General features: G+C 44.5%; 1 protein-coding gene across 1 annotated transcript in view; it reads right to left on the bottom strand.

The window, feature by feature from the left end:
- LOC143989263 (uncharacterized) overlaps nt 1-21,714 on the bottom strand; it is a 436,678-nt gene that overhangs the window by 367,403 nt on the left and 47,561 nt on the right. Inside the window, exons 5-6 of the mRNA XM_077489335.1 lie at nt 20,671-20,820; nt 18,876-18,909 (exon numbers count right to left, since the gene is read on the bottom strand). Coding sequence (XP_077345461.1) covers nt 18,905-18,909; nt 20,671-20,820 — 155 coding nt within the window. The 3' untranslated portion in view covers nt 18,876-18,904. The remainder of the gene's footprint in view (nt 1-18,875; nt 18,910-20,670; nt 20,821-21,714) is intronic.

The raw sequence follows: 21,714 nt of genomic DNA, 5'->3' as shown, positions 1-21,714 counted from the left end.
CCTCACTTCTCACATCCATCACAAAACACTACCCTTTAGACACAATCTCTGCCTCCCTGAGAGTATGGACTTCAATTCCTCAGTTATTGAAAGGACTTCCCCATTCTATACTACAATTCATCCCAACTCAGGCACTCACGCTCATTCTTCCAGATCTTCCAATAAAACCGTGGATCGACGTAGGCATCCCCGACCTTGGAAAACTTGTCTCCACATCCTACGTAAGATCTTTCGGAAATCTCCAAGCCTCCTACAACATCTCTTCGAAATCCTTCTGTATCTACCTAAGAATCAGATCCTTGCTCAATAAAACACAATGGGCGACCCAAGATGTAATCCTGCACAACGTGCTTACGTACTTCTCCATGACAACACAGACGCGCAAAGGCATTTTATACATTTACAAAACACTGTCTCCACCTACTGTGTAACCACTCCACTCTCAGATACTGAAATGAGCTGAATATATCCCGACAAGCCCACCGAACAATGTGTGGTACCATGCCCTTTCCTTACCATCCAAACTATCACACTGCACGGCACATTGGGACTCCCTACAAAAACTCTTCCAACACTGGTATTATACTCCCAACAAAATTGCAAAGATCTACCCCAGCGTATCACACCTATGCTGGAGAGGATGTGGATCCCCAGGATCTCTTTTCCTCATCTGGTGGGACTGCTCGAGCCTTAAGGACTTTTGGATCCAAGTAAGGTCCATTCTCCAATCAACCACCCACATTACAGCCACCTTATCTCCCATAGACCTTCTCTTAGGTTTGATGGTACCAACTTGGCCAGAAGAATTTCAAACGGTAACCACCCACATCCTTATTGCCGCAAGATTTGCTCTGGCAAGGAAATGGAAACCCCCCACCCCCCCGATATCCAAGAAGTAATTACAATACTGAATACCAACTTTAAATTGGAATACAGCTTCTCCAAAGCTCACCTTAAAACACAAAAATTCCTCAGGGACTGGGATCCATGGATCAGTGATCCCAGAAGTACTCAGCTTGAATAAAGATGGAACTAACCTTACCCAATGAAACTGTCACGCTTGACAGTTTACCTTACAAGTTATAGACAGGCACACACAAAACTCAGCAATGTGTCAGTAGTTTAAATTGTTGCTACTACAACCCACTAGTGTGATTGCCTGTCAATACTCAGTTTATACCCACTTTGTCTGCATGCAACAATTTGCCATGTTAAGAAAATTACTAACGCTGGAACTTGTTGTTTTCCTTTCCAGCTCTGTTTTTTATCCAATTTAATTAACCTGAATGTTTGTTCATGTTGTTACACATACCAGCAGTTGATTTATACACCTATACACGGAGGCACATGCACACTATCAATATATTGGAATGTACTATTGTAATAATGCCTCTGTAACCCTCATGTACATGTATAATTCAGAAAATTAATAACATTTCAAGTAAAAAAAAAGGGGAAACAAGGAGCTTCTTTCGTGTAGTAAATTTAAAAATTATAACGTTCTTTATAATACATAAAAAGTTCGGGTACTCACATTGTTTACAATGAAAACATGCAATGTAACAAACGAGCGGCGAGCTTGCATCCAGGACATCAATTCCCGTGTCCATATATCCAATGCGTGTTGTCAACAAACTGTAACTAGAAACAGAATTAAGAGCTAATTAACTAATTCTTTAATAGTGAGCAACTTGTATAGCATTACCTATGCAAACTGAATCGCCTCAGGGCGCTTTCTTGCCACCAGAGTCCATCTGTGGCTTCCTTTACCCCGCAAGGTCCTGACACGCTTACAAACACATACAACATTAACATACACATACACATATTAACCGGTTCCCGACCAGCGCACGACGATGTATGTCGACAGAATGGCACGGGCAGGCATATTGGCGTACATGTACGTCCAATCTTCAATGCCACCCTGCCATCGGGAGCGCACCGCCGGCGGCGCGCTCCCGCGCTGGTCGGGACCCCCGTGAGTCCGGTCGCGGGACCCGCGGACTCGATCGCCGTGGGCATACCCGCGATCGTCTCACGGGACGGCTGAATGGAGGAAATGCCGTGTAAACAGCATTTCTCCATTCTGCCTAGCAACTAGTGACGCTGATCTTTGCTCCATGTGATTGGAGCAGAGATCAGTGTTCACTAAATGAAAGCCCAACCCCCCCACAGTTAGTAACACACCCCTAGGAACACTTAACCCCTACACTGCCACCCACTGGTTAACCCCTTCACTGCCAGTGTCATTTACACAGGAATCACTGCATTTATATAGCAGTGATTACTGTATAAATGACAATGGTCCCAAAAATGGGTCAAAAATGTCCGATGGGTCCCCCACAATGTCGCAGTCACAATAAAAATCGCTGATCGCCGCCATTACTAGTAAAAAAAAATAATAAAAAATTATTAATAAAAATGCTATACAACTATCCCTATTTTGTAAACGCTATAACTTTTGCGCAAACCAATCAATAATCGCTTATTGCGATTTTTTTAACCAAAAATATGTAGAAGAATACGTATCAGCCTAAACTGAGGGAAAAAAATGTTTTTTTATATATTTTTGGGGGATATTTATTATAACAAAAAGTAAAAAATAATGCGTTTTTTTCAAAATTGTCGCTCTATTTTTGTTTATAGCGCAAAAAATAAAAACCGCAGGGGTGATCAAATACCACCAAAAGAAAGCTCTATTTGTGGGAAAAAAAGGACGTCAATTTTGTTTGGGAGCCACATTGCACGACCGCGCAATTTTCAGTTAAAGCGTTGCAGTGCCGAATCGCAATAAGTGGTTTGGTCTTTGACCAGCAAAATGGTCCGGTCTGTAAGTGGTTAAGGCCAATTTTTTTTTTTTTAGACGAGGTCTAATTAACCTACCAGCATGTTTTTGGAGTGTGGGAGGAAACCCGGAGTACCCAGAGGAAACCCATGCAGGCACAGATAGTGTCGTGGTCAGGATTGCTGCTAGGTGAAAGTGCTAACCACTACACCACTGTGCTGCCTTAAAGCAATCAATGTGACTCCATGCCCTCCTGAGCATTGTTATGATTAATCAGGATTTCACTACAGGTCAGACTTGTTGTCACCGAGCTTCGTCACCGAGTAGATTATACATTATCATAAACATCAACACAGAACTCCTTCATACAATAGCAAGGTTAAGTAGCACAAACAACAATGGGTGAAATACTCTTAGAAGGTGTGCAAGCCAGACTAGACTCATTTACATTATAGAAGATAACAGACAGGGGGCTGGAGTTGATGACATTAGCATCTAACAGTATGTGTACCAAAAGTAGGGATGAGACGAACACCCCCGGTTTGGTTTGCATCCAGAACATGCGATTTTTAAAGGCTACTATGCAAGTTATTGTCCTAAAAAGGGTTTGGGGGCCCGGGTCCTGCCCCAGGGGACATGTATCAATGCAAAATAAGGTTTTAAAAAATGAATTTTTTTCGGGAGCAGTGATTTTAATGATGCTTAAAGTGAAAAAATAAAAGTGAAATATTCCTTTAAATATTGTACCTGGGGGGTGTCTATAGTATGCCTGTAAAGTGGCGCATGTTTCCCATGTGTAGAACAGTCCCTGCACGAAATTAAATTTCTAAAGGAATTTAAAACTGCTTGCGGCTGTAATGTAATGTTTTTGTCCCGGCAATATGGATGAAAATTATTGAGAAAAACGGCATGGGTAACCCCCCCAGCCCATTACCAGACCATTTGGGTCTTGTATAGATATTAAGGGGAACCCCCCGCACCCAAATTAAAAAAAGAAAGGTGTGGGGCCCCTAGGCCTTATATACTCTGAACAGCAGTATATAGGCAGTCCCCGGGTTACAAACAAGATAGGGACTGTAGGTTTATTCTTAAGTTGAATCTGTTTGTAATTTGGAATAGGTACATTTTTTAAGTGACTAAAGATTATGTGCAAACACTGAAGTGAATAAAATCTGCAAGAAACTTTACATAAGGTCTATCTAATCACCATAGACATGTATGCCACATTATTTCACATGTGCAAAACCCCAAAAATTTGCCCAACATACCATTAAGTGCAAAAAATATAAAACAATAAAATAAAAAGTCCGGAAGTAAATAGTTCCCACAAAATATTAAAGTGCTAAAGTCAATAATAAAGTGCATAATGCCAGTATGGTAAACACCAAGTTCGATTCCCAGATGGAAAAACCGAGGAAACAAAAAAGGAAAGGACGTTGGAAAACCCATTGAAGGATGATGGTAACAGGTAGGTTCCACCACCAGCGAGGGAACAAGGAATAGCTTCTCCCTGGAACATAAACCCAAAGGAAAGTGTGGACCCTTACCAGATGCGATGGACCCCCTATCACAGTAAGGTCATAAGCTCCTGCAGATACAACCCTCTGCGGGGTCTCCGATCAATCAGAAGTACCTGGAATCCAAACCTTCTGACGTCCTTCTCCCTCTGTGTGTCTTTTCCGCTGTTCCACGTATGTGGGGGGTGGGCTTTCCCTCTGATGGATGACTCTCCCAGGCCGGGACCGGCCGTATAAAAAGAGCTCCAATAGTGCGTTATCCTTAAAATGCTAGGTTTATTATTAAAAAAGTTTTCTGCAAACAACAAATACAAAAGTCAGATACAGAAAATGTTAAAAAAAACTTACCGGCAAACATACACTAAATGCTATGCCCATGCTTCCGGGGTCGCGTAAAATGTGGTGACGTCAATGCGTAGTCCCGCCCTGACATGTTTCATCACACCTGACGTTCTCAAAGGGCACGGGCGACGCATCGAACAGTCACCATAAATACTAGTAGAGAGGCAACCAAGCCTCGTTTTCATGTGGTGTGCATATTGGTAAATATGAACCAACCCTTGCTTTCAATTTTGTAAACTTGAAGAAGGGCGAGCATACGGCCCTTCTTTTAGGGCCACCCCTCCAATGAGGTTTGAGTTTATCGATAGCCAAAAAAGACTTACCCCTAGGGTCACTATTGTCTACCTCCCTATAATGTCTAGACACCGAATGGCCCTTAAAGCCTCTCCTGATGTTACCAATATGTTCATTCAACCAGACTCTCAGGGGCCGCACCATACGTCCAATGTATTGTAATCCACAGGGACAAATAAGGAGGTATACTACATGGGTGGTAGAGCATGTAATAAAGGACTTGATATCGAATTCTTGACAGGTACTGTGAGAAACAAATTTGAGAGTCTTTTGATCTCTAATGTGATTAATACTACAGACAGCACATTTATTGCATTTATAAAAACCCACCAAATTTTGGAAAAATATTAAATTGTTAGTTGGGGGCTCACAAACACCAGGGGCCAAGGAATCATTCAGTGAGGGTGCTCCCCTAAACACTACATTGGGGTAGTTCTGAAAGGATAGGACCCAACACTGTGTCTTCTTTGATTAGATGCCAGTGTCTACGTATCAATTTTTTGATCACAAAGCCAGTCAAACGGCAAGACAAAATTATTCTGACAGTCAGTTAGCCCTCGCCTCTCCTTTAGGAGCTGACTCCTATCCACCTGTCCAGCTTCCAGAACTCTCTCCTCTAGTTCCTTAGCAGAATATCCCTTCTCCACAAATCTATTGGTCAAGACCTTAGCTTGTTCCCTAAAGTCCTCCAGTTTAGTACAGTTGCACCGTAAGCGCAAAGATTGGCTTTTGGGTACTGAGTCCTGCCACGAAACGTGATGACAACTGTCACTGGCAATGAAGGCATTTCTGTCAGTCGATTTAAAATATGTCGAAGTAACAAAATGACGTTCTTCTATACTTATCCTCAAGTCCAAAAAGTTAATAGTATTTTGATCTGCTTCGTATTTAAACTGTATACCCCTGTCAATGTCCTTTAGGGATTCCAGAAAGCTATCCAAAGACTCTCTGGGCCCTTTCCATAGGAGGAGGACATTGTCGATATACCTAGCCCACAGAGCCAATTCAGGCCTGCGGTTGGCATTGATGATGTCCTCCTCCCATTTACCCATGAACAGGTTAGTAAGGCTGGGGACAAATTTTGCCCCCATAGCCCCGCCCCTGTTCTGAAGGTAAAACGTTTTCCTGAACCAAAAGAAATTATGTGTTGTCGCAAACCTTAGGATTTCCATAATGAACCTCCTTTGTCTGGAAGATAAACCTGAATCCCTATCCAGAAAATGTTCCACAGAGGAAATTCCCCAATGATGGGGTATGATAGAATATAAAGATGTGACGTCTGCAGTAACTAGCCAGAGATTTTCTTCATATTGAAAATCATTCAATAAATTAATAACGTGTCTGCTGTCTTTAATATAGGCAGGCAAGGATTTAACCAAAGGATGGAGGTACCCATCAATGTACTTCCCTACCTCGGATGAAATAGAATCAATCCCACTAATAATGGTACGACAAGGGGGATGAGTAGGGTTCTTGTGTATTTTGGGTAAGTAATAAATGATGCGTATCTGAGATTAAGGAAAGCTTTTTCTCTTTTATTAAGTATACCTGACTGAAAACCCTCCTCCACTATACCTTCTAAGACTCTCCTGTGAAGGGAGAGCCCGTGGAACCCAGAATCCCACTAATAATGGGAAAATTGGGTAAGTAATAAATAATGGTTATCCGAGATGAAGATGGCACAAGGAAAGCTTTTTCTCTTTTATTAAGTATACCTGACTAAAAACCCTCCTCCGCTATACCTTCTAAGACTCCCCTATATGATGAACAGGGATCAGCTGGAAGGGGGATATAAGTGTCTCTATCTCCTATTATATTATCCAATTCTTTAAGGTAATCACTTTTATTCAAAACCACAATACCACCCCCTTTATCAGCAGGGCGGATGATGATTTATTTTTCTTCACATAATTGTTTTACCCCAGATTGTAAAGATTTGTTAAGTTTGACATTCTTTACCTTAATTTTTTCAAGATCCCTCAAGAGGATATCTCTAAAGACTCTCACTGATGGAGTCAACCATCCAGGGGGGTTAAAGAGAGCAGCATTGGCCAAATTCGAATGCTGTACATCCGTCTGGACGACCCCATTATTCTTAATAGAGTTAGACATAATATATCTCTTAACACTCAACTTCCTAGTGTATTTATGAATATCCATATATGTCTGAAATGTATATAATTTTTGTGGTGGGGCAAATTTTAATCCTTTATCCAAAAGAGAGATTTCTTCCAGGGAAAGGTCAACACTACTCAAATTAAAAATTCCCTGACCAGCTATTCTCTTTTCCTTTTGGACCTTTGATCTCCATCCCCCTCTGACTCCTCTCCTCTGACATGGTTCCCAGGAGCCTTAGATGGGGAATTAGTCCCCAAAAGGGGAATCAGAGCTCTCGGAATGGTTTAAATATTTTAACGAGGCAGGTATTACGTTTTTAGAATTTTTCATTCAAAGGAAAAAAGTAAACTTGCACGATTGGACACAGAGATCAAATTAATTAAGGATAAACGTTTACCTCATATTAATAGTGAAGAGTACAAAGAACAATCTATTAGTTTGAAGAGAGTTTTAGAAAAAGAGGAGATACAGCAGAGATGTGGGGATTACAAAACTGGGGTATTAGCAACTGTACAACAGGTACGCTGTATTGTGTACTGTGTAGACCATCAAAAGTGTAGTAGAAACTGTACAAACTTTATTAGATACTGTGTACACCGCCTGCACTGCATTAGAAACTGTGCTATGGCTGCACTGTATTGTGTACTGTGTACAGCACAAGAAGTGTAGTAGAAACTGTACACAATGTATTAGAAATTGTGTAAACCATCAGAAAAGTAGTAGAAACTGTACTACGGCTGCCCTATTTTGTGTACTGTGTATGCCACCAGAAGTGTAGTAGAAACTGTACACACTGTATTAGATACTGTGTACACCACCAGAAAAGTAGTAGAAACAGTACTATGGCTGCACTGTGTAGTGTACAGCACCAGAAGTGTAGTGGAAACTGTACACACTGTATTAGATACTGTGTACACCACCACAAAAATAGTAGAAACTGTACTATGGCTGCACTGTATTGTGTACTGTGTACATCACCAGAGGTGTAGTAGAAACATTACACACTGTATTAGATACTGTGTACACCGCCTGCACTATATTAGCAATTGTACAACAGGGGCACTGTATTGTATATTGTGTGCACCACCAGAAGTGTAGTTGAAATTGTACACACTGTATTAGATACTGTGTACACCACCAGAAAAGTAGTAGAAACTGTGTTATGGCTGCACTGTATTTTGTACTGTGTACACAACCAGAAGTGTTGTAGAAACTGTACACACTGTATTAGATACTGTGTAAACTGCCTGCACTGTATTAGAAACTGTACTATGGCTGAACTGTATTGTGCACTGTGTACACCACAAGAAGTGTAGTAGAAACTGTACACACCGTATTAGATACTGTGTACAGCCACTGCACTGTATTAGAAATAGGGATGAGCTTCGTGTTCGAGTCGAACATACGTTCGACTCGAACATCGGCTGTTCACCCGTTCGGCGAATTCCGAACGTTATGGGCCGTTCGAGCCAAATTCGTGTGGCGCTCACAGCCCACAATGCACTGCATCATCGCAGTGCATTGCTGGCTCATGATTGGCCAAGCATGCACTGTGACCCCGCATGCTTGGCCAATCACAGCGCCAGCAGCGAGGAGAGCCATGATTGGCCACAGGCAGGATGCCTGTGGCCAATCATAGCTCAGGCTGTGTAGTACACGCCCCACACTATATAAGGCCGCCAGCGCAGCGCCCTAGTGTAGTGTGTTGGCGTCTGAAGCAGTTAGTGGGTGTTCTGTGTACCTTCAACACAGTACACACCGATCGTTATGGGCCGATTTTCGATCTTGCTCTTCTGTAGTGGTTGTTGTCTGCTTGCCCTGACCGCAGTATACACCGCTATATTCACCTCACCTATATAGCTAGTGATCTATCTTTTATAAAAGAGCTTGCAGTCAGTAGTGTTAGGAGCTTGTGCGTGCTGTCTGCGTGCTCTGTACCCAGTACACACCGCTATATCCACCTACATAGCTCTTCTCTATTTGAGCCCACTTGCCATCTGCATGTGCTGATGACAATGCACCGCGTCCACGACCAGCACTGTTGTCTCTAGACACAGAGGCTTTGCAGGATCAGGGAGGCCATGCAGCGTAGGTTAGCTGAGGCATTCGGTCCGGAGTCCTCTGGGTCACTAAGGACAACATGATCCGCAGCTACCTCCTCCCAGCCACGTACAAGTCCACGTGTTTCTTGGGACTGTAAATCATCCCTACAAGACTGCTGCTGCTGCTGCTGATGCTGAGTGCCAGCCTCCACCTCCATGCTGACACAATCATCTTCCTCCTCCTCTTCCTCCTCATCCTCTTCCTGTGTGATGGGTGGCACAGCAGGAACACTGTCTGGATAAAGGGGGCCTTGAGAGGCAAGGAAGTACTCCTCTTCCTGCCTCTGTTCTGCCTCAAGTGCCCTGTCTATTATTCCACGCAGCGTATGCTCCAAGAGGTGGACAAGAGGTACAGTGTCACTGATGCATGCACTGTCACTGCTCACCATCCTTGTGGCCTCCTCAAACGGTGACAGGACAGTGCATGCATCCCTGATCATGCCCCACTGGCGTGGTGAGAAAAAACCGAGCTCCCCTGACCCTGTCCTGGTGCCGTAGTCGCACAGGTACTCATTGATGGCCCTCTGCTGTGTGTGCAGCCGCTGCAGCATGGCCAACGTCATTGTCATTGATGACAATGCACCGCGTCCACGACCAGCACTGTTGTCTCTAGACACAGAGCCTGCTTGCCCTCTTTTATCGGCTCGCGCCTGTCTGCCTCTCATTGCTGGCCTTCCAGACATGGTAATGGCCTGAAGGGAGTTGGGTAAAACAGCAGTTGGGTAGTGTATATTGTGCTGGAGGCACACAACACCCACTAACTCCTGCAGATGCCTTTATTATAGAACACCAGAGATAAAGGGGTATACTGTAATGGAGTCACACAACACCCACTAAGCCCTGCAGATGGCTCTATTAGAGAACAGAAATAAACGGTAGATACAGGTGTATATTGTGCTGGAGTCACACAACACCCACTAACTCCTGCAGATGCCTTTATTATAGAACACCAGAGATAAAGGGGTATACTGTAATTGAGTCACACAACACCCACTAAGCCCTGCAGATGGCTCTATTAGAGAACAGCAATAAAGGGTAGATACAGGTGTATATTGTGCTGGAGGCACAAAAAACCCACTAACTCCTGCAGATGCCTTTATTATAGAACACCAGAGATAAAGGGGTATATACAGATGTATACTGTGCTGTGCTGGAGGCACACACAACTTCCAATAACTCCTGCAGATGGCAAGTGGGCTCAAATAGAGAAGAGCTATGTAGGTGGATATAGCGGTGTGTACTGGGTACAGAGCACGCAGACAGCACGCACAAGCTCCTAACACTACTGACTGCAAGCTCTATTATAAAAGATAGATCACTAGCTATATAGGTGAGGTGAATATAGCGGTGTATACTGCGGTCAGGGCAAGCAGACAACAACCACTACAGAAGAGCAAGATCGCAAATCGGCCGATAACGATCGGTGTGTACTGTGTTGAAGGTACACAGAACACCCACTAACTGCTTCAGACGCCAACACACTACACTAGGCCGCTGCGCTGGCGGCCTTATATAGTGTGGGGCGTGTACTACACAGCCTGAGCTATGATTGGCCACAGGCATCCTGCCTGTGGCCAATCATGGCTCTCCTCGCTGCTGGCGCTGTGATTGGCCAAGCATGCGGGGTCACAGTGCATGCTTGGCCAATCATGAGCCAGCAATGCACTGCGATGATGCAGTGCATTGTGGGCTGTGAGCGCCACAGGAATTTGGCGCGAACGGCCCATAACGTTCGGAATTTGCCGAACGGGCGAACAGCCAATGTTCGAGTGGAACGTATGTTCGACTCGAACACGAAGCTCATTCCTATTTCTAATACAGTGCAGTGGCTGTACACAGTATCTAATACAGTGTGTACAGTTTCTACTACACTTCTTGTGGTGTACACAGTGCACAATACAGTTCAGCCATAGTACAGTTTCTAATACAGTGCAGGCAGTTTACACAGTATCTAATACAGTGTGTACAGTTTCTACAACACTTCTGGTTGTGTACACAGTACAAAATACAGTGCAGCCATAACACAGTTTCTACTACTTTTCTGGTGGTGTACATAGTATCTAATACAGTGTGTACAATTTCAACTACACTTCTGGTGGTGCACACAATATACAATACAGTGCCCCTGTTGTACAATTGCTAATATAGTGCAGGCGGTGTACACAGTATCTAATACAGTGTGTAATCTTTCTACTACACCTCTGGTGATGTACACAGTACACAATACAGTGCAGCCATAGTACAGTTTCTACTATTTTGTGGTGGTGTACACAGTATCTAATACAGTGTGTACAGTTTCCACTACACTTCTGGTGCTGTACACTACACAGTGCAGCCATAGTACTGTTTCTACTACTTTTCTGGTGGTGTACACAGTATCTAATACAGCGTGTACAGTTTCTACTACACTTCTGGTGGCATACACAGTACACAAAATAGGGCAGCCGTAGTACAGTTTCTACTACTTTTCTGATGGTTTACACAATTTCTAATACATTGTGTACAGTTTCTACTACACTTCTGGTGGTGTACACAGTACACAATACAGTGCAGCCATAGCACAGTTTCTAATGCAGTGCAGGCGGTGTACACAGTATCTAATAAAGTTTGTACAGTTTCTACTACACTTTTGATGGTCTACACAGTACACAATACAGCGTACCTGTTCTACAGTCGCTAATACAGTGCAGGCGGTGTACACTGTATCTACTACAGTGTGTACAGTTTCTAACACACTTCTGGTGGTGTACACAGTATACAAGACAGTGCAACTGTAGTACAGTTTCTAATACAGTACAGTCAGTGTACACAGTATCTAATACAGTCTGTACAGTTTCTACTACACTTCTTGTGGTGTACACAGTACACAAAACAGATCAGCCGTAGTACAGTTTCTAATACAGTGCAGGCAATGTACACAGTATCTAATACAGTGCATACAGTTTCTACTACACTTCTGGTGGTGAACAGAATATACAATACAGTTCACCTGTTGTACAGTTGCTAATACAGTGCAGGCGGTGTACACAGTAGCTAATGCAGTGTGTACAGTTTCTACTACACTTCTTGTAGTGTACACAATATCCAATACAGTGCAGCTTAGTACAGTTTCTAATACAGGGCAGTCAGTGTAAACAGTGTCTAATACAGTGTGTACAGTTTCTACTACACTTCTTGTGGTGTACACAGTACACAATACAGTTCAGCCATAGTACAGTTTCTAATACAGTGCAGGCAGTTTACACAGTATCTAATACAGTGTGCATAGTTTCAACTAGACTTCTAGTGTTGTACACAGTACACATTACAGTGCAGCCATAGTACAGTTTCTACTACTTTTATGGTGGTGTACACAGTTTATAATACAGTGTGTACAGTTTCTACTACACTTCTGGTGGTGTACATAATATACAATACAGTGCACCTGTTGTACAGTTGCTAATACAATGCACCTGTTGTACAGTTGCTAATACAGTGAGGGTGGTGTACACAGCATCTTATACAGTGTGTAAAGTTTCAACCACACTTCTGGTGTTGTACACATTACACATTACAGTGCAGCAATAGTACAGTTTCTACTACTTTTATGGTGGTGTACATAGTATCTAATACAGTGTGTACAGTTTATATTACACGTCTGGTGGTGTATACAGTACACAATACAGTTCAGCCGTAGTACAGTTTCTAATTAGTGCACGCGGTGTACACAGTATCTAATACAGTGTGTACACTTCTAATACACTTCTTGTGGTGTACACAGTACACAATACAGTTCAGCTGTAGTACAGTTTCTAATATAGTGCAGGCAATGTACACAGTTTCTAATACAGTGTGTACAGTTTCTACTACAATTTTGGTGGTGTACGCAGTACACAATACAGTGCAGCCTTAGTACAGTCTCTACTAATTTTCTGGTGGTGTACACAGTGTAACGACACCCCGAGTATGAAAGGGGTTAAAGCCGTTCAGGACATTCCATTTCTGAACACAAAGGCAGCTACCAAACACTCCAATCAGCCGAACAAGAAACCCATACAAATAATTCTTCCCCCCAAGTATGAGACAAGGCTCTGTATGGAGGGTCAAACTTGAATCAGACTCTTTATTAGAACTAATATGACAAGTCTTTATATACAGTTAAAGAGGAGGTTCCCCCCTCCTGCTCATATTACTCTAACAATACGACTGTAACCAGAAACCTAATTAACATGAGCTAGTTTACTAAATCATTTACCCAGACTAGGTGACTCAGAGACATGACCTTTAGTACAAACTTGTGGTCACCAAGCTTCACACATTCTCCCAATAGCAGGAGCTAATTACAATTAACAATACAAATAGTGATCTTCCCCCTCCTCAGCCTAGTAGGCAACAAACTATAGTAAGAGTAGACTGCCTGGCTCCTACCCAATTGTAGAGGCCAACGTAATCAGCTCTCTCAACTAACATGTTGAGTTCAGAATCAAACAAACCAAGAATAGTCTTTACATATATCCTGGGAGATAGTGTGGATAAATATTACTGTCCCATTTTAAGTAATCCAATCATATTCCCAGGGTTCATTCTTTTCTTGGTCACTCTGCGCCTAACAGTGACTCCCGTCATACACAATATCTAATACAGTGTGTACAGTTTCTACTACACTTCTGGTGGTGTACACAGTACACAATACAGTGCAGCCTTAGTAGAGTTTCTACTACTTTTCTGGTGGTGTACACATATCTAATACAGATACAGACCTGCAGGGCCTGGTATGGATTTTGGGGTTGACATCCACGCCATTTTTTGGGGTATTTTTGGTATTTCTATCTATATTGCCAGGATCCGACAATACATTACAGCCGCGTACAGTTTTAAATTCATTTTTTTCCTTTAGAAATGTCATTTTGCTGTGGCTAGTGATGGACGAACTTCCGACGGGACGTTTCGCGAAAGCGAAATGCGAACGGACCCAAACGTTCGCGAAACCGAACGTTCGCCGCGGGCCCCATTGACTTCAATGGGAGGCGAACTTTGCAAACCTTCATGTCGAATTTGCGGCCACGTGGTAATTATTAGGGGGTAAAACGTAGTCCCACCATCTGGACAATGACATAATACATGTATGAGGTGAATTTGGGATCGATAACTACAAGCATTTTTATTTTATTTGGGAAATTGTTCTAACAATTCAGGACTATGGAGCTAATGAAGGCAATGGAGGAGAGGGAAGGTCAGGGACCAGGGTAGGCAAAGAAGAGGGTGCAGGAGATGATCACCAGCAGCGTGACATACCGGAATGACACATGCACCGTGATAGAGGCATCTGACAGCAGCACCGTAATACAGAGCACTGACAGCAGCACCGTGACATACAGCGCTGACAGCAGCACCGTGACATACAGCGCTGACAGCAGCACCGTGACATACAGCGCTGACAGCAGCACCGTGACATACAGCGCTGACAGCAGCACCGTGACATACAGCGCTGACAGCAGCACCGTGACATACAGCGCTGACAGCAGCACCGTGACATACAGCGCTGACAGCAGCACCGTGACATACAGCACTGACAGCAGCACCGTAAGCAGCCCCAGGAGGAAGTCAGCACAGCACAGGGATGGTGTGATCCCCTCATAATAAGAACCCCCAGGAGGAAGTCAGCACAGCACAGGGATAGTGTGATCCCTTCATAATAAGAACCCCCAGGAGGAAGTCAGCACAGCACAGGGATATCATAAGCAGCCCCAGTAGAAATATGACACCGCTCAACCTCTTCAAAGAGGAGGGTAGGGGCATATAGTACGGTGTGCTTTTTTGGGTCAAGGAAGTGAGCAGACTGTACGTCAGTCCCTATACCGCTGAAGGACTGCTGCAGTATAGGGCAGCGGTCAGCAGTGGTGCACGTCAACCCTATCTATTGTGGACCTATAGCGGTCCTTACAGAACAGCAGACTGTACCGCACTCAAGCCTATGTACCGTAGCACCCTATACCAAGTTACCAGTCCTTATAAGAACTTTTGTGGACCAAGCAGGTTGTGTATTAGTGTTTAGCAGACTGTACGTCAGTCCCTATACCGCTGAAGGACTGCTGCAGTATAGGGCAGCGGTCAGCAGTGGTGCACGTCAACCCTATCTATTGTGGACCGATAGCGGTCCTTACAGAACAGCAGACTGTACCGCACTCAAGCCTATGTACCGTAGCACCCTATACCAAGTTACCAGTCCTTATAAGAACTTTTGTGGACCAAGCAGGTTGTGTATTAGTGTTTAGCAGACTGTACGTCAGTCCCTATACCGCTGAAGGACTGCTGCAGTATAGGGCAGCGGTCAGCAGTGGTGCACGTCAACCCTATCTATTGTGGACCGATAGCGGTCCTTACAGAACAGCAGACTGTACCGCACTCAAGCCTATGTACCGTAGCACCCTATACCAAGTTACCAGTCCTTATAAGAACTTTTGTGGACCAAGCAGGTTGTGTATTAGTGTTTAGCAGACTGTACGTCAGTCCCTATACCGCTGAAGGACTGCTGCAGTATAGGGCAGCGGTCAGCAGTGGTGCACGTCAACCCTATCTATTGTGGACCGATAGCGGTCCTTACAGAACAGCAGACTGTACCGCACTCAAGCCTATGTACCGTAGCACCCTATACCAAGTTACCAGTCCTTATAAGAACTTTTGTGGACCAAGCAGGTTGTGTATTAGTGTTTAGCAGACTGTACGTCAGTCCCTATACCGCTGAAGGACTGCTGCAGTATAGGGCAGCGGTCAGCAGTGGTGCACGTCAACCCTATCTATTGTGGACCGATAGCGGTCCTTACAGAACAGCAGACTGTACCGCACTCAAGCCTATGTACCGTAGCACCCTATACCAAGTTACCAGTCCTTATAAGAACTTTTGTGGACCAAGCAGGTTGTGTATTAGTGTTTAGCAGACTGTACGTCAGTCCCTATACCGCTGAAGGACTGCTGCAGTATAGGGCAGCGGTCAGCAGTGGTGCACGTCAACCCTATCTATTGTGGACCGATAGCGGTCCTTACAGAACAGCAGACTGTACCGCACTCAAGCCTATGTACCGTAGCACCCTATACCAAGTTACCAGTCCTTATAAGAACTTTTGTGGAACAAGCAGGTTGTGTGTTAGTGATTAGCAGACTGTACGTCAGTCCCTATACCGCTGAAGGACTGCTGCAGTATAGGGCAGCGGTCAGCAGTGGTGCACGTCAACCCTATCTATTGTGGACCGATAGCGGTCCTTACAGAACAGCAGACTGTACCGCACTCAAGCCTATGTACCGTAGCACCCTATACCAAGTTACCAGTCCTTATAAGAACTTTTGTGGACCAAGCAGGTTGTGTATTAGTGTTTAGCAGACTGTACGTCAGTCCCTATACCGCTGAAGGACTGCTGCAGTATAGGGCAGCGGTCAGCAGTGGTGCACGTCAACCCTATCTATTGTGGACCGATAGCGGTCCTTACAGAACAGCAGACTGTACCGCACTCAAGCCTATGTACCGTAGCACCCTATACCAAGTTACCAGTCCTTATAAGAACTTTTGTGGACCAAGCAGGTTGTGTATTAGTGTTTAGCAGACTGTACGTCAGTCCCTATACCGCTGAAGGACTGCTGCAGTATAGGGCAGCGGTCAGCAGTGGTGCACGTCAACCCTATCTATTGTGGACCGATAGCGGTCCTTACAGAACAGCAGACTGTACCGCACTCAAGCCTATGTACCGTAGCACCCTATACCAAGTTACCAGTCCTTATAAGAACTTTTGTGGACCAAGCAGGTTGTGTATTAGTGTTTAGCAGACTGTATGTCAGTCCCTATACCGCTGAAGGACTGCTGCAGTATAGGGCAGCGGTCAGCAGTGGTGCACGTCAACCCTATCTATTGTGGACCGATAGCGGTCCTTACAGAACAGCAGACTGTACCGCACTCAAGCCTATGTACCGTAGCACCCTATACCAAGTTACCAGTCCTTATAAGAACTTTTGTGGAACAAGCAGGTTGTGTGTTAGTGATTAGCAGACTGTACGTCAGTCCCTATACCGCTGAAGGACTGCTGCAGTATAGGGCAGCGGTCAGCAGTGGTGCACGTCAACCCTATCTATTGTGGACCGATAGCGGTCCTTACAGAACAGCAGACTGTACCGCACTCAAGCCTATGTACCGTAGCACCCTATACCAAGTTACCAGTCCTTATAAGAACTTTTGTGGAACAAGTGAGTTGTGAATGTTTAGCAGACTGCAGCAGAAGGGCAGCAGTCAAGTATAATATCCTTTCTATATTTGGAAGAAAGAATATTATACATGTACAAGCCTATTACTGTACCACTGATACCAGTCCTGAAAAGAACCTTTGTGGAACTAATAATAACAGCAAGTCTTTAAAATTACCCTCACTGCCTGACAACACTGCTTCCTTCCTGTCCCTATACAAATTGGCAAAAAAAGAGAACGATTAGTGGTTACTGGAACAGCTCTTTTGTGGACCTTGATAGTAACAGCTAATGATGATGATGATGATGATGATGATGAAAGACTAATCTGGCTGTCCCTGTAGCATACACCGTCCTTTCCCTTTCTCTAAACTAACAAAAGACACTCAGGCTGCTGCAAGAATCAGCAGCACAGCAAACCTATCAACACCTAACACCTATACCAGTCCTGAAAAGAACTTTTGTGTACCAAATAGCTAGTGGTTTATCTCTCCCTACTCCACACAGGAACCTGTCCCTATCGTAACAGAAGAAAGAATGTAAAATGGCCACCGGATCGGGTGTATTTATAGGTTAGGGGGAATGTCCAAGTGTCCATGTGCTGTCATGTCTCAATTGGCTGTCCTGTATCACATGATAAACGTGTCACCAAAGGTTAAAGTTCTTGTATACATTAAACACGTAAGTCCGCCGCGGCGAACGACGGAAAAAGGCGTTCGAACGTGCGGACCGCGAATGTCGGAAATTCGCCGCGAAACGACCGCCGGGCGAAACGTTCGTCCATCACTAGCTGTGGCACTGTTATAAACATGGGAAAGATACGCTACTTTACAGGCATACTAAGGACAACGCCCCAGGTACAATATTTAAAGAAATATTTCATTTTTATTGTTTCAATTAAAGTTCATTATTATCACTGCTCCCGAAAAACTGTTGTTTTTAAACAAAAAAATTGCATTGATACATGTCCCCTGGGGCAGGATCCGGGTCCCCATACACTTTTTATGGCAATAATTTGCATATAAGCCTTTAAAATTAGCACTTTTTATTTTTCACGTTCGTGTCCCATAGACTTTAATGGTACCGAACCGTAGGGTGTTCGGCTCATCTCTAATCAGAATAAGGGGAGTGTCACAAACTTTCACACCTCCCATGTTTTGTACAATAAACATTTGCCTTGACACATTCTGTGCTGATTGGATGAGAGTGTCGGAATTGTGTGGCTGGAGTATGTTCCCGAGACTCGTTGCGGCTGAGGAAGCCACCAGCTCCAGCATTACAGAACAACACCAGTGACATGTTACTAACTACTATTAGTTATAGCATGACCTGGATTCATGAGAACCTTCAAAAGTATAGAAACTACACAAATCATCATGGTGTAGAATAGAATGATCATTTATTAGTCATTGACATTAGTCATTAGTTATTTATTAGTCATTATTAGTCATTGACAAGGTGATGTCCCCATGGGAGAAAAGAACGAATGCCGTTCATCATCTGGAAGACCTTGTGACTTGTCTCGTTCTGTTGTGACTTCACTCTGGATGAGGAGACAATGAAGGAAAGCATGAGCAATATAATCCAAACGCATTACCAGTCAATATGTCATATAGAAGCATTATTACATGAAAAATGGACACATGGTATTTCAAATTTGAGTAGACATGACTGGGTTGAATGACTTCTGCTGCATGCAGCCCGGCCAGTCAGGAAAGGGGGTGGGGATGAGCGAACGCCCCCCCCCCCCTCCTGAGCCCCCCACCCCAAAGCACCTTGTCCCCATGTTGACAAGGACAAGGGCCTCTTCCCGACAACCCTGGCTGTTGGTTGTCGGGTCTGCGGGCGGGGGGCTTATCAGAATCCGGGAGCCCCCTTTAATAAAGGGCCCCAAGTTTCCCAGCCCCCCACCCTATGTGAATGAGTATGGGGTACTATGTATCCCTACCCATTCATCTGGGGGAAAAAAGTGTTAATAAAAAACACTTCACAGGTTTTTAAAATACTTTATTAGACAGCTCCAGGGGCTTCTTCCGTCTTCGGGGGTCTTCTCGCCGGACTCCTCTGCTATCTTCTGCTCTTTTACTAGGGGAGGAGCCCGGCTTTCTCCTTTCTTCACCGCTGCCGTCCGGGGGTCTTCTTCCGACTTCGGTTCTTCTTGCCAGGCCTCCACTTTCTTCTTGCAGCTCTTTTACCATCGTTGGCCTGGTCTTTTCGCTGTCGCCGCCGCCTTCTGCTTCTTCTTCTTCCTGCTTCTTCTTCTTGCTGCTTCTTCTTCTTGCTTCTTCTCTTCTTCTGATGTTGACACGACGCTCTCTCTGGCCGTAATGGCAGGGACACATTGTGCAGCGACTTATATAGGCATAAGGGGTGGGGTCACCGGGTGATGTCACATGGTGACCCCACCCCTTATGCCTATATAAGTCGCCGCGCGATGTGTCCCTGCCATTATGGCCAGAGAGACCATCGTGTCAACATTGGAAGAAGAAAAGAAGAAGGAAGAAGAAGAAGCAGGAAGAAGAAGAAGCAGAAGGTGGTGGCGACAGCGACAACACTGGCCCCTTCCCCAAAGCACCCCCCCATGTTGAGGGCACATGGCCTGATACGGCTCAGGAGGGGGGGCGCACCCTCGTCCCCACCCCCTTTCCTGACTGGTTGGGCTGGGTGCTTGGATAAGGGTCTGCTAGGGACTTTGGGGGGACCCTCACGCCATTTTTTCTGCGTAGGGGTTCCCCTTTACATCCATACCAGGTGATGGAGGCGGCGACATTGACTTTCTGCGCTAGTCCCATCTACCTGGAGCCACGTTCAAAATGAATGGACTTTATTGCATGTGTGGGCAAGTCCATTCATTTCAAAGTCTGGGCGTGTGGGGGCAAGTCCGCTCGTTCGGAAAGTCAGATGGATTGTCTGCTGGACTAAGTCCGCTGGATAGTCTGATCGTGTGTACGCGGCATGAGTCTTTACAACCACTTTAAACCTACTTAAAACTTACATATTTCTCTATCTCCCATCTGACCAATGTTTATAAACAATGCTACTTTGTAACTCTTTATCTCCTGTACGATCAATGTTTATAAACAATGTTACTTTGTATCTCTCTATAGGCTAGTTTACAACATAAAAAGCGCAGTCTGGATGCGTTCCAGATGCTTTTCTGCATGCATGTTTTTGGTGCGTTTTTGATGCAGTGGTGTGAACTTGCCCTATCTCCTGTCTGAAAAAAATTTGCAAATATGTTGCATTTTACCTCTCTATCTTACATCTGAACAATGTTTACATCTTATCACAGTCATCCACTTACTGGTGGGTTCCGAGCAATCAAAAGAACAGCCCATGTCACAGCACTTCATTGTCCCAAGACAATCCCAGTCTACGTCACAACTCCTGGAGATGGGGAACTTACATACTACAAGGTTTTTAACCACGGGACAGGTGCCCGCTTTCACCACCTCTGCAGGAAAAAACACATTTATTATTATTATTATCATTATTACTATTATTTTTACAGGTAGTTATATTTACCTAGCGCTTTACAAATACACTTTACATTTACATCAGTCCCGACCCTCCAGGATATAACAAGGCAATAACTGTCTATACTGAGAATGAGTCTTTACAAACACTTTAAGTCTACCTAAAACTCTCCTTTCTTTGGACATCGGGTGCTCTTATCTTCTTTTCCAAGTCTACATGCGGAAATGACCGTAAGGCCGAATCGGAAAAGGTAGCAGCCCAAGCCCCAAGAGAGTTCACCGCCACCATCCACCATTTGGCATAACCTACTGGATAGGGATTTCTTCCTACTCACCCACACAATTTCCCATCCATTACCAGTGACTGATCCAGTCAGTCCAGTGTGGTCTCCAGTACAAACCAGTTACCACTGTAGCTTGTGTCTCTGCTTCTCCTTCTAAGCCCCTCCACCAGTTTGTCTTTGCTCATCCCAAGACCATAGCGAGGGTGTTATCCACTCAAAGTTTGACTCCTACAAACTTGTCTTTATTCTACATTATGGAGAACCATTAAGGCAGGGTGACGCCTTTATTTGGCGTTCTATTGGCCATGGGAGTTAGATGAAAATGGGACGTGTAAAGGGAGCCTAAAGAGGAACTTCACCCAAAAGGGGAAGTTCCTCTCTTCCTCCTTTTCCCATCCCCCCTCCTCCTTTATATTTGACACTTTTTTTGGGCAGGAGCAGGTACCTGATTTTGACAGGTATCCATTCCTCCACTTCTGGTCAGATCACAATGTCCGCCGGCGACCCGTGATCACTCCTCGGAGAGCCAGAACGGGGATCTGTCAATGTAAACAGACAGAGCCCCGTTCTGTCAGGGAAGTAGAGAGA

Source organism: Lithobates pipiens, unplaced genomic scaffold (assembly GCF_037356315.1).
Source record: "Lithobates pipiens isolate NorthernLeopardFrog02 unplaced genomic scaffold, aLitPip1_a1.2 Scaffold_18, whole genome shotgun sequence".
NCBI lineage: Eukaryota > Metazoa > Chordata > Amphibia > Anura > Ranidae > Lithobates > Lithobates pipiens.
This window is presented reverse-complemented; position numbering and strand designations above follow the sequence as displayed.